The 17,889-nt window shown below is 35.7% G+C and overlaps 1 protein-coding gene across 2 annotated transcripts in view; it reads left to right on the forward strand.

The window, feature by feature from the left end:
• Positions 1-17,889, forward strand: part of EP300 (EP300 lysine acetyltransferase) — an 82,613-nt gene that overhangs the window by 35,028 nt on the left and 29,696 nt on the right. Inside the window, exons 5-13 of one of the 2 annotated variants that reach the window (XM_081310492.1) lie at positions 600-713; positions 1,985-2,230; positions 7,795-7,888; positions 8,433-8,570; positions 10,624-10,741; positions 11,680-11,854; positions 14,884-14,961; positions 15,543-15,652; positions 17,397-17,534. In XM_081310492.1, the coding sequence (XP_081166618.1) occupies positions 600-713; positions 1,985-2,230; positions 7,795-7,888; positions 8,433-8,570; positions 10,624-10,741; positions 11,680-11,854; positions 14,884-14,961; positions 15,543-15,652; positions 17,397-17,534 (1,211 nt within the window). The remainder of the gene's footprint in view (positions 1-599; positions 714-1,984; positions 2,231-7,794; positions 7,889-8,432; positions 8,571-10,623; positions 10,742-11,679; positions 11,855-14,883; positions 14,962-15,542; positions 15,653-17,396; positions 17,535-17,889) is intronic. The other variant, XM_081310493.1, reaches the window with a different exon arrangement.

A 17,889-nucleotide genomic window follows, 5' to 3' on the forward strand; every position in this document is an offset into this window, starting at 1 on the left:
GAGTTTATTTAATGAGCCAACATCTAGAGATGGTATGAGAGTAAAATTCAAAGGTCTTTCATTTTGAGATGGTCCTCACTGGCTTTGATTTGCCCCATTGTATCATCCTTTTCTTATCATTGAAGATATGCTAACAGCCATGTACCCAAATATTTAACTTAATAGTTTCACCCAGTTTCTTCCAATTTAGTAGGAGTTTGTGTATGAAGTAATTAAAAACTTGTTTATAGGCATGTGTTAGCATATTGGCTTAGAAAGAATATCTTTAAGTATGTCATATTGCATACTGGTGGAAAATGGGGGTTCTGAAACCAGAGGCTTGGGTTTAAATCCAGCTTTGGCTACTGTGACCATGTGCAAAATTGCTTGACTTTTTTTTTTTTTTTTTTTTTTTTTTTTTGGTGAGGGGCCTGTTTTCATATTTAAATCTGAGTGTTAATAGGAGCTTCTAAAATCTAAGTACCAATAGGACCTATACAGTAGCACAGTTATGAAGGTAAATGTGTTTATACATTTGTAGCACTTAGTGATTGATAAGTTAGCTATGGTTTATATATAAAGAAAATCCTACTCTTAAAAAAAAGTTTTCTCCATTTTAGTGGCACACTGCGCATCTTCTAGACAAATCATTTCACACTGGAAGAATTGTACAAGGCACGATTGTCCTGTGTGTCTCCCTCTCAAAAATGCTGGAGATAAAAGAAATCAACAGTGTAAGTGATGAAGTCTTTTATGGTTTATACCGCAACTACTCAGAGCCTCTCACTATACTATTTGATAGAATCTAGAGTATTGTTTTTTCTTTCTTCTTTCCTTTTTTTTCTTTTCTCTTTTTGCGGTGCTGGGATTCAAACCCAGAGCCTCACACATACTAAGCAAGTTCTCTACCGCTGAGCTACACTCCCAGCCCAGAGTCCTTCTTGATTATGTGAGGTTCCTGTAATTCTGGGACCGAGGTAGAGGTGCTATAACTGCCTAGTGCTGTCATACTATGTTGAAAAATTGTTTTTTTTCCTTTCGCTTTTTCTCCTTCCAGTTAACCACATTAATTCCTAGAATCAGATTGTTTAAATAGCTAAAATAAGATCCAAGAACTCTAACTATCCATTCTTTTATTAAAACAGCCATAGGTGAATTTGGGCTCCATTTTAAATGCATGGAAATATCAATATAATTGCTTTGACATTGAGCAAGTTACTCTCCTATACCTGAAGTCTAAATAACTTGAATTTTTTTTTTTAATATTTTTGTTGTAGTTGGACACAATACTTTATTTTATTATTAATTTTTATGTGGTACTGAGGATTGAACCTAGAGCCTCGCACGTGCTAGGGGAGCACTCTACCGCTGAGCCACAACCTCAGCCCCAGAAATTATCTTAACAGAAATAAAAAACTGATTATTTTTTAATCTTTTGATGAAAAAGTTTTTCTTACAGCAAAGACAAGTCATAAATAAAAATATATTTTAAAAGTACATCTACCACATCTCTGTCAACCATAACTTTAAGCAGTGAAAAATGGAAAGCATGTGAAAATGGAAGTAAGTTCCATAAACAAATCATAAATTCCCCAGAAGAAAATTGGGAATAGGAGATAATTTACCAGAGGGAAGAAACACACAAAGTTCACTGTTAAGTAATGAAATAGCATTTTTAAAAATCTCATTGACAGATAAGATGCTACCCAGTGTTGGTATTTGTGTGGTTCTGGGGCATTCATATACTGTTGGTGGGAAATCTGATATAGCCTGTTTGGTATTGTGGACCAAAAACCTTTCATACCTATGATCCCCTTCAATCCCAATCAGTTTTGCATCTAGAAGTTTTTTCACAGAGATAATGGGAGTCAAGATATGTATACTGAGATATTTTATGATCACCATTAATAATAATTTTGTGGTTTTTGAAATTTAAACATGTTAGTCTTTCTTTTTTTTCCCACCATCTTTAATATTGTAATGCCATGTCTTTCATCTTCTATAGCAATTTTGACTGGAGCACCAGTTGGACTTGGAAACCCTAGCTCTCTAGGGGTGGGTCAACAGTCTACCCCTAGCCTAAGCACTGTTAGTCAGATTGATCCCAGCTCTATAGAAAGAGCCTATGCAGCTCTTGGACTACCCTATCAAGTAAATCAGATGCCACCACAACCCCAGGTACAGGCGAAGAACCAGCAAAATCAGCCGTCTGGTCAGTCTCCCCAAGGCATGCGGCCCATGAGCAACATGAGTAAGTTTGTGTCTTCCTAGTAGCAGAGATGATATTGGTTGGGTATATAAATGACATCTCTAATTGCAGGATTAACTCCTTATTCTTTTTCTCTGTTTTCCCCCTAATTATGGATATAATTTTTTTAAAAAAAATTCACAGCCTAAAAGAGCATTTATGATCCATATACCAGAGGTAACACTTCTGGATTACATCATTTTTTTCTCTTTTTTTGTGGGGCAGGGGGGAGTTTAAATTTCTAGAAATGAAAGTTAATGAGATCCCTGTGTTATTCTGTATCTTCCTTTACTGTGTGGATATCTTTCATAATCAGTATCTAGTATCTTTTTTAATATAATATTTCATCTTATATAATGGTCTATTACAAATGGACTTTGAGGTTTCCAATTATTTTGCCGTTTTAAAACTCAGTAGAGACAGGTGCCAGTGGCTCACGCCTATAATCCCAGCATCTTGGGAGGCTGATACAGGCGGATTTCGAATTCAGAGCCAGCCTCAATAATGGCAAGGTGCTAAGAAACTCAGTGAGACCCTGTCTCTAAATAAAATACAAAATAGTGCTAGGGATGTGGCTTAGTGGTTGAATGCCCCTGTGTCCAGTGTCCAGTCTCCCCCCCTCAAAAAAAAAAAAAAAAAGCAAACCTCAACAGAAATTGTATTTGGCTTAAGGTATTGTTTTAGTTTGAAATGTATGCTAATGATCGTGGTTATTGTTGCTGTAGATTTCCATGTAACTGGCAGCAGGAATAGTGTGCTGTGCCTCTGGAAATAGATTTTTGAATAAACTGGTTTGTCGGTGTTCTGATGATATCCTAATTTGGTGTTTTTTTTTTGCTCTGTGTATATGTGATAAAAGAGCTTTGCCCTGTGACTGTCCTTTTGTTGTCAGGCTGTTAAACATCTAAATTATTTTGTTTAAAAAGTTAGATTGACACTTTTGTTTTTGTTTTTTTGTTTTTGTTTTTTCTCTTTCCTAGTGCTGGGGAGAGAACCCAGTGAGCCAGGCAAATGCTTTTCCACTGTATCACACTCCTATTCCTGTTCCCTTTTTTCCTTTTTTTTTTTTTTTTTTTTTTGTTGTTGTTGTTGTTGTTTTTGATTTTTTGTTTTTTAACTTTTGCCCACTGGGATGTTCTATTCCTTATTTTATTTTATTTTATTTTTTGGTACTGGGGATTGAATCCGGGGACTTTTTACTGAGCTACATAACCAGCTCTTACATTTTTCATTTTGAGACAGGATCTCACTAAGTTGCTTGAGGCTGGCCTAATGTGGTGATTCTCTTGCCTCAGCCTCCCATTTCACTGGGATTACATGTGTTTCCCCACTGTGCCCAGCTGTATTTTTATTATTTAAGTTGACCTTCAAGGCATTGCCTCTTCATCCTCTTGTATTTACTAATAAGAAGTATGGTCATTCCTTAGTATTCACAGGGTCTGGTTCCAGGATTCCCCACAGATATTGGAATCATAGGATGCTCAAGTCCCATATACAAAATGGCTTCGTATTTGTATATAATCTCTAAACAATGTCTTATTACTAGGTCATTTAGGAACTAGAAACAAGAATAAAAGTCCGTACATGTTCAGTACAGAAAAAATGTTCTTTTCCCTTACTTCCTTTTATTTTTATTTAGTTTTTTTTAAGATTTTGATGGGCCTTTATTTATTTATATATTGTGCTGAGAGTTGGACCCAGTGCTTCACACATGCTTACTGAGCCACAGCCCAGCCCCTAATACTTCTTTTTGTGCAGTGCTAGAAATTGAACCCAGGACCCATCACATGTTAAAGCAAGTGCTATACCACTAAGCTACCACCCGCAGTCACTCTAGTTAATTTCCAATTTTTCAGCAAACAAAAATGTTATGCCGCTTTCCCAAATAGACTTAAAATGGTAACACTTCCTCACCCACATCATTTTAACCCTAAGGTATTCATTCTTAGGAACTAAGTGAAGAAGATGGAATAGATATGTAATTAGAACTTTAGGAAAATTCTCTGTCATGAGATTGGGGCCATAAAAAATGTCTGCATGTCCACCCCAGTAATAAGTTCTTCCTTTGGTCATCAATACATATTTGGGATAAAGGTAGTATTTTGGTGAATTCTTTGTTCCCCATTTCCAGTATATGAATAAAAATTTTCCCTTGAATTTTGATTTGGAGTTTTTCAACCTACCTAGAGTTAGATAAAGATGTGTGTACATATCCTTTATCTAGAGTCACTACTTTTCCACATTTTTGCCGTATTTGTTTTTTTCTGCATGGATTTGAGGCATCCTACCTTTTTTTGGGGGGGGAAATCCCAATTTTTTATGATTAATTATATTACAACATATATCCTAATAATGACACTATTTTTAAACTGTCATTATCAACCCTGAAAAATTTAATAGTTATTCAATAATGTCATCTAATATATACAATATTCATTGAAATTTCCCCACTTTACCCCAAACTCTGAGTGTACATGTTTTGTCGTGTGTTTTTTCTTTTAATCTAAAAGTCATATAATTAAATTGTCCCACTGTATGGATTTGTCCATTTATTTCCCTTTTAAACTTTTCAGACTAATATTTCTTAGCAGTGGTATATGTGTGAACATTTTTAAAATATCAGTCTAAATATTATCTTAGTATTTATATTTGCCCTTAGTGCTTTTTTGTGGGGGACTGGGGTATTGAGGATTAAACTCAAAGGTGTTTTATCACTGAACCTCATCCCCAGCCCTTTTTGTTTTTTTAAGACAAGAGTCTTACTAAGTTACCAGCTGGGACTGGTCTTGAACTTGTGATCCTCTTTCCTCAGCTTCCCTAGTCACTGGGATTACAGGTGTGCATCACATGCCCAGATTAATATCTATTCTTTATACTATCCCTGTTTTCTTGTTGCCCTTCAAATTTTCTTATTATCTTTCGGGTATTTTATGAAAATTCTGAAACTGTTATTATGCGAAACTTATTTTCCGTTAGGTTTTGTATTCTTTTTCCAAAGGCTCGTGTTTCTTTTTTTTTTTTTCCTTTTTTTTTCAACATTTATTTTTTTTTTTAGTTGCACTTGGACACAATACCTTTATTTTATTTATTTATTTTTATGTGGTGCTGAGGATCGAACCCAGGGCCTTACACATTCGAGGTGAGCGCTCTACCGCTGAGCCACAACCCCAGCTTGTGTTTCCAATACTTGAGATCTTTCAAAATATTGTATTTATTATGGATGTATATCACAGAATCTTTACCTGAAGTATGTAGTTCTAGTGAGGATAAAAAGCCTAAGCAAGCATAATGATGCCATGTGGAAGATATGTTCACAATTCCAACTTGGGTAGCAGACATGTCTCTCACTGTGACACAACTGGCTGTAGTACCGGATTATATCGGGCTGTGAATTGTAGGTAACTGTGATGGACAAGGTTGTAGAACAAATGATATGCAACATTCAGACATTCTGTGCTGGAGTGTGGAGTAGACATCCTATGTGGGCTTGGTCTCCACGTTAAAACCTAGTCTGGCTAGATAGGCAAATGATTAAGTAGACGGTGCTATGCGATTTTTCTAACATGAATCAGGTTGGATTGTAGAGATTCTATAACGGAGGGGGAGAGAATTTTTTTTTGAAGCCTAGAATTTTTAAATGTGTAATTCAGTTACAAAATTATCTTTTCTGTGTTGGAGCCTTAAGTGATCATGCTGGACCATGTTCTCATATCTTCTGGTTACTAGTGCATTTAGTTAGTCTGAAAATTTTATTGGAATGAAATCCCTTTAGAAAACACAAGTATATTCTCTTGCTGGTTTTCAGGTGCCATGAATTTTCTTTTCAAACTATGAAAAGAAAACAGTGGGAACCACTGTTAAATGAATCTGAAGAATTTGAAAGAATGTTTTTCTATTTCCTGAGGCATCAGAAAGCAGTAAAATGAGCAAGATTATATATTGTGTAACCACAGTTTTGTTTTTTCCTTCATTGTACTATTGTTTTGCCATCAGTAAAACATCTGTTACACATACAATTTTTCTACAAAGGTATTATCTACATATGAAGTGTCTATGGTGACAAATAGAGAATTATGAACAACACAGTTCTATTTCAGAAAGACCATTCCAGCAACTACTTTTCAGAGAGCCAGCCTGTTGACATCAGAAGGAAGGTATTTAGGGACCAGAATGAAAGAAGTCCACAGTACTTGTCTTCATTAAATATTATTTATAGATCTAGCCAATTTATTTGCATTTCAGTGGGAAATTTTGTTGTCTTTAAAATAACTTGAGGGAGTATATTAATAAAACTTATCAAAAAAAGCTTTAACATGAAAATCTGGTTTAGTGTGAATATTGCCATTGGATACTTTAAATAAATAGAATATTCATTATAATTGTTTGTTGAAGAAGAAGTAGATACACATAGAGCTTTTTCAAACCATTTTGAAGGAATATTCAATTAAATATGTTTTTCTTTAACCATAACAGTACTTCTCATCCCACTGTCGAGCAATCAACATACTCCTGTGTCCTTAAATAAATTTTCTGTGCTTATGAAAACATATATATGGGGGCTGGGGATGTGGCTCAAGCATATATATATGTATAGTTCAGTTCCATGAATGGTTTTGTTTGTAGTTTTAAATTTTTTTCCTTCTTTTAATATTACTGAATCTATATTACTATGGAGTCTGGGTCTACATAGATATAACTGTAAGACAAATGATTAGAAGTAGAAATTCTAAGTGAAAGAAGATGTTCATGTGTGTTTATATGTTTAATGCCTGGACACACCTGTCCCTAGAGTTTTGAAACATTTGAAAATGTTTCTTTCCTCACACTCTATTTTTGAATGATTTCATTTATTTATTTATTTATTTATTTAGGTTATTGGGGATTTAAGCCAGGGTTACTTTACCACTGAGTTACGTCCCTAGCCCTTTTTAAAAAAAAAAAAAATTATTATTATTAGTTGTAGTTGAACACAGTATCTTTATTAGTTTATTTTTGGTGCCGAGGATCGAACCCAGGGCCTTGTGTGTGCTAGGTGAGCGCTCTACGGCTAAGCTACAAACCCAGCCCCCTTCCCCAGCCCTTTTTGTTTTTCATTTTGAGACAGGGTCTCATTAAGTTACTGAGGCTCGTCTTGAATTTGAGATTGTACTGTCTCAGCCTCCTGAGCCTTGGGATTACAGACTTGTACTGCTGCGCCCAACTCAAAATATAGTTTTAGACTATCAACTTTTAAAAGTCTTGACTTTTCATATAACAAAAATATATTGTTTCAAATTCTTCATCTATAAGTGCAGTTCAGCACATTTGCATTCTTTTTAAAACTATTGAATTTCTTTTTCTGGGAATTGCCCAGTACTTTCCTGTTGAATTATCTTTTTCTTAATGGTTTTGTAAGGGTACTTTTATGTATTAGCTTTTATATGTTACTAATTATATTGCTAATAATTATTTATTGCATGCGCTACAGTTTTTTTCTAATTTGTCATTTGACTCAGCTTATGGTGTTTATTGTATGGTGGCTATTTTATTTATTTCTCTCTCTTCCTATTTACTTTGTTTTGACTTAGATGCTAGTCCTATGGGAGTAAATGGAGGTGTAGGGGTTCAGACGCCGAATCTTCTTTCTGACTCAATGTTGCATTCAGCCATAAATTCTCAGAAGTAAGTTTTATTTTGACCCTGAATCACATTTCCAATACTTAAGAATTTCTTGAATGTTTTAGTTAGCTTTCTTGATATTTTCTTTATGAAATAAGAGAAACATGTTGTACTTTCTACTCTTATTTTAAATTGTATCAGTAGGAAGTTTAAGGATCACATCAGCATAAAAATAGAGTTTGATATAATCCATTGTTAGGAGTCCCATTATCCAAGGGGGTTTCCTGAGATGTTATGTCCAAGTAACAGCTTTGTCTTTTGTCATGATCTAGTTTTTCCCAAACACAATTCTTCATTCTTCTCTTATAGTAGGAAGCATAATTTTTTTTCCCTCACACCAGTGCAGTGACATAACCCGCACAGATGCAGTCACACGCATATTTTCTCTTATGCACATATACTTGCCATAGGGTATTATTACCCCCTTTATACAAATAGATTTGCCATTGGTTATTGAACCTATGGCAGTAATCACTCCCAGCACTGATTAAGTGAGGTCTTCTCTCTCCTGCCTGTCACTAAAACTATTTTTATGGCTACTTTGAAGCCCAATGATGAATGAGAATGCCAGTGTGGCCTCCCTGGGTCCTATGCCAACCGCTGCTCAACCATCCAGTACTGGAATTCGGAAACAGTGGCATGAAGATATTACTCAGGATCTTCGAAATCATCTTGTTCATAAACTGTAAGTAAGATTGTGGGCATGTCTTATTTATAAGAGCTATCGTGTGAGCATTCTTCCAACCTGCTAGGCTTTTAACCACCAAAGAAATATTACTGATAACCAAACTGTTGATGTTGAATTCTGTTCTTGTGTCATTCTTGCTTCTCAATTTTTTTTTCTCCTCCCATTTGTAGATTTTCAGCTTTAACATTATTTGAACTATTCTCCGTAGTGTCAACAATGAATGAACTGATTAACTATTGTTTATTTTAGTGCCATCGCCTTGCATGATTTGTATTTCATATGAAAACTTAATTCTCAGTTTTTTAAACTATGTAGAGGGTAAGATCCTTTTCTGTTAATCCTGGTATGATTTTTATTATGTTGACAAGTTGAATCTAGTTAGGTGGTCTCTCTGGTCTTGTGATCTTTTTTTTAAAGAGAGAGAGAGAGAGAGAGAGAATGTTAATATTTACTTTAGTTTTCGGCAAACACAACATCTTTGTTTGTTTGTGGTGCTGAGGATTGAACCCGGGCCGCACGCCTGCCAGGCGAGTGCGCTACCGCTTGAACCACATCCCCAGCCCCTCTTGTGATCTTTCAAATGTCCTCATAACAGCTTATGAAATACTTTCTGCATTATATGAATTTGATGTATGCCAGGTGCTCCTCTTCACAAACTCCATCTTGAAACAGTTTTTGTCAGATGTAAACATAAGGTAAAATATAATGTGCCCAACATCAAAAAGGCAGAGCTTAGATTTTATGGATTAGACTTTACCCTTAAAAAAGCATGAAGCATTTTTTCTTAGAGAAAGTAAGTCTTTCCGTTTCACCTCCACTCAATAGCAGGATCTCCTTTGTTTTATTCTCCTGCCCGTCTTTTTTTGTGTAGGGAGGGGATGTTTTTAGAGAATTGAACCCAGCAGTGCAACACCACTGAGCTATACCCCTAGTCTTTATTTCTTTAAGTTGCTTAAGCTGGTCTCTAGCTTGTGATCTTCCTGGCTCAGTCTTCTGAGTTATTGGATTATAGACTTACAACACTGTACTCAGCATTTTTATTTAAGTTTTATTTTATTTGTTTAAATACTTTTATAGTTGTAGATGGACACAATATCTTTATTTTTATTCATTTATTTTTTTATGTAGTATTGAGGATCAAACCCAGGGCCTCACATGTGTGAAGCAAGAGCTCTACTACTAAGCTACAACCCCAGCCCATAAATTTTATTTTTTGTAGTCCTCTAGGGATTGAATCCGGGCTTCACTCCAGCAAGGCAAGCACTCTACCAATGAGCTATATCTCTAGCCCCATTTCTTTTTACTTATCATTATTTTATTTTTGAGACAGTATCTCACTGAGTTGTCTGAGCTGGCCTTGAACTTGAGATTCTCCTGCTTCTCTTTGCCTTCCAAATAAGTGGCATGTACTACTAGCCACATTTTTCAAATTGACTTGATTGGAATCATCAGGCTTACCTTAGGTTGGCTTAATTTTTTTTTTTAAGTTGTCAATAGAATTTATTTATCTATCTGTGGTGCTGAGAATTGAACCCAGAGCCTTACACATGCTAGGCAAGTGCTCTACCAAGCCAAGAATGCTGTGGTTTTAATGAATTAATAAGGAATAACCAAACTGTTATTTTGTAATTAAAAAGTTTTTTGTGCTTTCAAATTTTTCTAGCAACTCAAGTTGTGTCTTCTAAATTTTCACTTCCATCATCTTGATCTGTTTTCTTCTAGTATACTGTACATTTGAACTATCATGACAAAGGTCAGGATTTTTTGTTTGTTTATTTAGTGCCTTATAATTTCTTGAGTTCTTCATATAGAGTAATAGGGACTGGAGAATTTTTATGGAGTCATTTCTTATATTGTAATGAGGACATTTTGTCTTCACACAAAAAAGAATTTCATTTTGGTAAGTATTGCTGTATATGTGAATACATCTTTTTTCCCCTTAACTGTATGTTCATTGTACAAATTGGGGAAAGTATAGAGTATTGTACATTTGTATGACATGAATGAAAAGTTGACATGGTATTACAATAAAAGGATTTTCTGTTCCCAGTGTTCAAGCCATATTTCCTACTCCGGATCCTGCTGCTTTAAAAGACAGGCGGATGGAAAATCTAGTTGCGTATGCTCGGAAAGTAGAAGGCGACATGTATGAATCTGCAAATAATCGCGTGAGCATCTGATTTTTCTTTTCTGTTGAGAATCAGAAATGGGCCTGTTCTGGTTGTTTAATTTAGTCTTCTGTAACATACCAAGTGATACTATGCTTCCAAGAGTACTCCCTTTAGTTACCTCATCTTTTTATCTCAGTACAGTCAATATAAAGCAATTTCTTGAGTGTATATCATCAAAATTCTTATTTATATATATCTTTATTTTATTTATATAGTGCTGAGGATTGAACCCAGGGCCTTGCACATGCTTAGGTGCATGCTCTACCGCTAAGCCACAACCCAGCCCAAGATTCTTATATTATTTCCACTAAATACAGTGCACTGACCTGCTACTTTATTCATTTAGATTGTGTTTCTGTCGACTTAAAAAGTGACTGAGCCTTGTGCTATTTTCTCTAGATCATGGTATATAAGCTGCTTGAAATTGTCGTCTCAAGTAACAATGTAGTTTCTCTAATTAAACTTTCTTTCCAAGTTGACACTAACTTAAAATGTAGGATATTCTTTCCATGTCTTGTAAGTTACCAGTGTATATTTTGGAATCCTGCTTTTAGAGATTGTGGTTTATTGTATGAATTCATAATAAGACTACTGGCCACATGATCATTCCAAACATGAACTTATAGTTAAAATGACCAAAGAAGATAGATTCGATTTTTTCCGTTTAGTTTCTGTCTACTTTTTATTTTTTTATTTTTTATTATTTATTTATTTATTTATTTTAGTTATGGGCGGACACAACATCTTTGTTGGTATGTGGTGCTGAGAATCGAACCCGGGCCGCACGCATGCCAGGCGAGCGCGCTACCGCTTGAGCCACATCCCCAGCCCTCTGTCTACTTTTTAAATGAAGCTTATATTTGTTCTTTGTTAATTTTTTCAGATAACCAATAATTGTTCTTTTACCCTCAACTCTCTTCTTTTACTTCAAAAAGGCTGAATACTACCACCTTCTAGCTGAGAAGATATATAAGATTCAGAAGGAACTAGAAGAAAAACGAAGGACTAGACTGCAGAAACAGAATATGCTACCAAATGCTGCAGGCATGGTACCAGTTTCCATGAATCCAGGGCCTAACATGGGACAGCCACAACAAGGAATGACTTCTAGTAAGTGGCTTTTACTTATTTTGGGATGAAGTTGATTATGTTTGTGTGTCTTTTCAGTACTAGGACTCGAACCCAGGTCTGTGTGCATGCTACCACTGTACTACATCCTTTGCCCTTCTATTTTATTTGGAGACAAGGTCTTAATAAATTACCCATGCTGAACTCAAAACTTGTGATCTTCCTGAGTCTCCCAACTAGCTCGGACTAAAGGCCTGTGCCACCTCACCCGATTTATAAAATGGTTTCCAAACAAAGCCATTAATTTGTATAAGCTGTGTAGTTGTTCTAGGGTTTTCAGATGGCCTTTTGCCAATGAAATGAATATAGTTCATCCATTAGTAAAAACAGCTATTGAGGGCTAGAGAGCTTGCCTAGCAAGTGTGAGACAATGGGATCAATTCTCAGCACCACATATAAATAAAATAAAAGTCCATCAACAGCTTATATACACACACACACATATATATGTGTGTGTGTGTGTGTGTGTGTGTGTGTGTGTGTGTGTGTATATATATATATAGTGACAGTTCATGGGGCTGAGGTTGTGACTAGAGTGCTTGCCTAGCATGTGTGAGGCACTGGGTTTGATCCTCAACACCACATGAAGATAAATAAAGGTATTGTGTCCATCTATAACTAAAAAAATTTTTTTGTGGTATTGGGGATTGAACCCAGGGCCTTGTGCATGCCAGGCAGGCACTCTGCCAACTGACGTATATCCCCAGCCCTAAAAAAAATATTTAAAAAATGTCAGCTGAAGAGTATATTAATATTTGGGGGCATTATGCTTAACTTGGTAATCTGACATTGTTTTTTTTTAGAGCCTAAAATAGTCTTCTCTAATAGTGGAACATAGAAAATAATGGCTTGCCTGTGACAGGCAACTAGTAGAGGTAAGCCGGCTAGGTTCAGGGACCCCATAAAGGCTTAAATACTTCCTGAAAGTATTCAAGAACATGTTGCAATGTCATGCTTCCTCTTTAACAACATATTTTGTGTATTAAAACAAATTTTTAGAAGCATAGTATCATTTAAAATCACGTCTGGTCGTTTCTGGTTGTAACACCATTCTCCTAAACATTACTTCATTTATTCATTGACTTATTAGGTTCTAAGCAGTGAAATATGGTGTTGAGACACAGACATAAGAACACAGGCTGTTGAAATGATGTAAGAAAGGCTATGATAGTGGGTATTTGTTCCTCTTGAGTTAAGGAATACTGACTACCTATAGGAAGTATGAACTGAAACTCCAAATAGCAATTCTTACACCATCTGTTGACCATTGGAACTGAGGAATTCATCTTCCTCAATACTTGGCCTTTAGCAGCCATATTTGAGAACTACAGTGTGCCAGATGCACCGATTTATTTATTTATGTGGTTACTTATTTATATTTTTGGACACAGTCTCTTTGTTTGTTTTGGGGCATAGTCTCATTAAGTCACCCAAGCTACTAGTGTAGAACTTGCAGTCTTTCTACTTTGGCCTCCTGAGTAACTAGGACTTTAGGCATCTGTAACCACATCTAGCTTAATACATACACTCTTCTAACTGAACAAAGATATATAAAGAATTAGAAAGAGCAACATATCTGGCAGAAGGAATAGTGTATATGGAGCCCCAGTGGCAAGGGAAGAGGAGCATACTTTTTGAGTAGGTACAAGGAAAAAATGTTTTGGAATGAGAAAACAAGGATTAGATTTGAGAAATGATCTCAACGAAAAAATAATGATTGCGAAAATAAGAGAAAATGAAATAATCTGGCTTTGATCTTGAACTAATATAATTATTTGGGAAATAGAGAAGTACACGTTTGAAATACTAGGGTTGGGTAGAATTTGCTCAAGTAGTATCAGTAAAATAATATGGTAAGTTTGCTGTTGGCTCATATTAAATTTGACATTTTATAAAATTAGATCCTTGCCTTACTCCTATTTATAGAAATTAGTCATAGACAAACTTAATGATTTTGAGCTTTAAGATAAATGTTTGAAATTGAAATAGACTATTCAAGGAAATGTAAAAGGAAATTAAGAAATTTCTCTATAACTAGGCACTACCTAAAGTTGTGTTGTTTTTTTTTTTTTTTTTAAGTTTTATTTATTTATATGTGGTGCTGAGGATCAAACCCAGCGCCTCACACATGGTAGGCAAGCGCTCCACCACTGAGCCACAACTCTAGCCCCAAACTGAAAGTTTTTAAAGAAAAAAAAAATAATAATAGAAGGTATCATAAGCAATACTGGACTGAACAAACTGAGGAAAGTATTTTCAATATTAAGGGTGCTAATCACCTTACTATGATAAGAGGGAGAGAGAAGGGCTGAGGTGTGGCAGAGCGCTCATCTAGCACATGTGAGGCCCTGGGTTTGATCCTCAGCACCACATAAAAATTAATAAATAAAATGAGAGTGTTGTGTCCCAACTACAACTAAAAAATAAATAATAAAAAAGGAAAAAGATTAAACAATAATTATGGAAAATATATATGAAAGAACAAGTAACCAAATCAGTAGAGATATTTGGAAGGCTCTTTAAAAGTTAAAAATGCTCATTTACTACACGTTTTGAGCTGTCTTAAGTGATGGGTGATATCTCCTTAGAGGAGGGTCTCCCACCTGTGTGCCTGAGGTTTGACTGTGCAGCACTCAGGAGGAAGGAGCTGGTCACTGAGGCATCTTGTTTTGTCACAGGATTGTGGAGAACTAATATTTTCCTCTGTACACCTTGTTGGATATATAGATGATCTAAGAAAACAGTAAAATTCATATATATATAAATCTCATTTTTAAATATTTTTATTTTTGTGTTTAGGAGGCACATGATATAGTTCAATATAACATGAAGACATTTTCTTCAGGCTCATGTCTAATTCAGAATGGTTTTTTTTTTTTTTTTTTTTTTTTTTTGAGATTCAGGCTGAATTTTTCAAGCTCTTATTAGCAATATATTGTAGATTTTTGTTTTGTTTAGTGAAGGGCAGCTGGTACAAAAATACTTGTTTAACCATTTCTCTTCCTTTCCAGATGGTCCTCTACCTGATCCAGCTATGATCCGTGGCAGTGTGCCAAACCAGATGATGTCTCGGATTACTCCACAACCTGGTAAATTATGAAAGAAAAATCCATTTTTAACAGTCTCTGGTGTACTATAAAATTATACTTGCCATATTTTTTTCTTGCTTTAGACCAGTAGCAAGTATCAAAATTACCTGCTTGTCAAATTAAAAAACTTTTTGGGGTTGGAAGCCCACAGAGGAAGGGGCATTGGGGATGACAAGTAAATGATAAAACATCCATTTCAAAACAGCTGGCTAAGTTGGAATTAACTGCAGCTTATAAAATTTCATTTAGAAACCATATGTTAGTTAACAATCCACTTCTTCAGCTGTTGTGAATGAAATATTCATTTGTAGTTATGAGGTTGAAAGAAAGTTTTTGTTATTAATCCTGAGAAAATTACACAGAATCAGATATAAAAATTCTTATCTTGGGGCTGGGACTGTGCTTCACGGTAGAGTATTTGCCTGGCATGTTGGAGGCCCTGGGTTCGATCCTCAACACCATATAAAAATAAAGGTATTGTGTCCAACTACAACTAAAAATGAAATATTTTTTTTAAAAAACCCTCCTATATCTCACTTCCTTCAAGCTATTCAGATGTTATGTTTTACATGAATTCACAGGTTTAAATCAGTTCGGTCAGATGAATATGCCCCAGGCCCCTCTTGGACCCCGGCAAACTTCTCCTCTTCAGCACCATGGACAGTTGGCCCAGCCTGGAACTCTCAACCCGGTTAGTTTGACTTCTTTGGGTAATCTGTTTGACTTCTACCTTATATCTTAAAAACCTTTTTTCTTCGTTTTTACTTCATATCATAAACTACAAGACTTTGTTCTTACACTGCAAATCTGTTGTAGTTGGCTTTTTATAAATATGATAAAATGATGTGTTTCAGGATAAGAATAGTTTTAATATGGCAAGAACTAAATAGTATACCACAACTGGGAAAGAAATGTTAATACCCTTAAATTTTGCATATCTTGTTTACCTAGAAAGTACTTTTTAGAAATTTTTCCTAATTTCTAATCCTGAGATAATAAGTGGATGTAAGTTGAAGAAAATTCATGTTAAGGAAGTCGCATTATGTACTCAGTTTTGCAGTGTGAGTACTGGGGATCAAGGGTACTTTAATATTGAGCTATATCCCCATCCTTTTAAATTTTTGATTGTGAGATAGCATCTCAGTTAATTGCCAAGGCTGCTCTTAAATTTGCCATCCTTCTGCCTTGGCCTCCTTAGTAATTGCCATGGCTAGGAGTACATGCATGTGGGACTATGCCCAGTTCTTGTGTACTGAACTAGGGGGAGACAGGGGGTATTATGGTTAGGAATTAATTATGGTTAAACTACAGTAAATTAAAACACTTTGTAGGTAATAATTTTGAAGTTTAGATAATGGCCAAACAGTCCCCCCCCCCCAATCCCTGGAGTTTCACCGTTCACACTTTCTATAGATACCTCTTTCCTTTAGTACCTGTTTTCCCCTCTCCAGGCAGGGAATGATCTTTTGCAAGGGTAATAGAAAGGCAGTTGTCTGATTTAGAAACTGGAGAGTAGAGACTTAGCATCTTGCGGTTGCTTCTGTAAAGTCTTAGCCAGCCAGCCAGCTCCTGCCTTTGTCCCATATCTCAGCCTGCCTTTTATATTTACCAGGTGCCACCATTTCTCGGGCCTTTTTGAAGTTCTCCAGCATTTACTACTACATCTCATTAATCTGTCATATTTAACCATGCATCCTGTTTTTATAATTTATAAGGCAGTGGCTTTTCTTTGTTTATGAAGTTTTCCTCTTGGTACTCTAGATTTCCTACCTACTGGTGCACACCGGTTAAGGCCATTCTCAGCAGCATAATGAGACCCTGTCTCAATAAATAAAAAGGGTTTGGGATGTGTCCCAATGTATATAGAACACTACTGGGTCCAACTCCTAGTACTGCAAAAAAGTAAAAAGTAAATCAATAAAAGTCTGGGTTTATGTAGAGCAATTTTAGAAATGAGATTTAACAGTCTCTAGAGCATTTGCATATCATCAATCCTGTCAGATTCAGCAACCACTTGTAATATTTTGGATTTACCTGTTAGAATCTTATTGTTGATGTTATTACAATACCAGTAACAGGAGCAGAACGCTCAGTGTAATTCACTCTCTACACTTTTAACAGTGTGCACACAGTTGCCTTGATACTTTGTCAGAGTTCCAGGTATATTTGTGTACCAAGAGAATGTGCTTTTGTACCCATCTTATTATTTCTTTAGTAGGCTTGGGTAAACACTTAGGCTCTTCTGTTAAACGTTGGCATAAGAGTTGATTCTTCCACAACTTTATTTCTCCCTTGGTACTCTCACTTCTGCATGTATTCTGTTCTTTTTGCCTTTCTTTGCTGGAAACAAAGTCTGGAAACAAAGCCAGAGAAGTTGATAGTTCCAATTGTAGTAGAACTATATTGAAGCATTTTGTTGCTCTGATTTTTTGCAGCCTATGGGCTATGGGCCTCGCATGCAACAGCCTTCCAGCCAGAGCCAGTTCCTCTCGCAAACTCAGTTCCCATCACAGGGAATGAATGTAACAAATATGCCTTTGGCTCCATCCAGCGGTCAAGCACCAGTGTCTCAAGTATGTTTCACAAATGGATTTTTTACTTTGTTATTCTCTTGATTCAGGTTTTTACAGTGAAGGGTTGCAGCAGAGAATTAGGGAGAGAAAACAGGATTGTTTATTTGTTTAGTAACAGTTTTGGATTTCAGAACATGAAGAGATTATTCAGTGATTTTTTTTTTTAAGAGAGAAATAGAGAGAATTTTAATATTTATTTTTTTTTTAGTTTTCGGCGGACACAACATCTTTGTTAGTATGTGGTGCTGAGGATCGAACCCGGCCGCACGCATGCCAGGCGAGCGCGCTACCGTTTGAGCTACATCTCCAGCCCCTCAGTGATTTTTTTAAATTGGTGATTTTAACATTTTTTGAG

The sequence above is a fragment of the Spermophilus citellus genome (genome assembly GCF_964194105.1).
Source record: "Spermophilus citellus genome assembly, chromosome: 10".
In the NCBI taxonomy this organism is placed as follows: domain Eukaryota; kingdom Metazoa; phylum Chordata; class Mammalia; order Rodentia; family Sciuridae; genus Spermophilus; species Spermophilus citellus.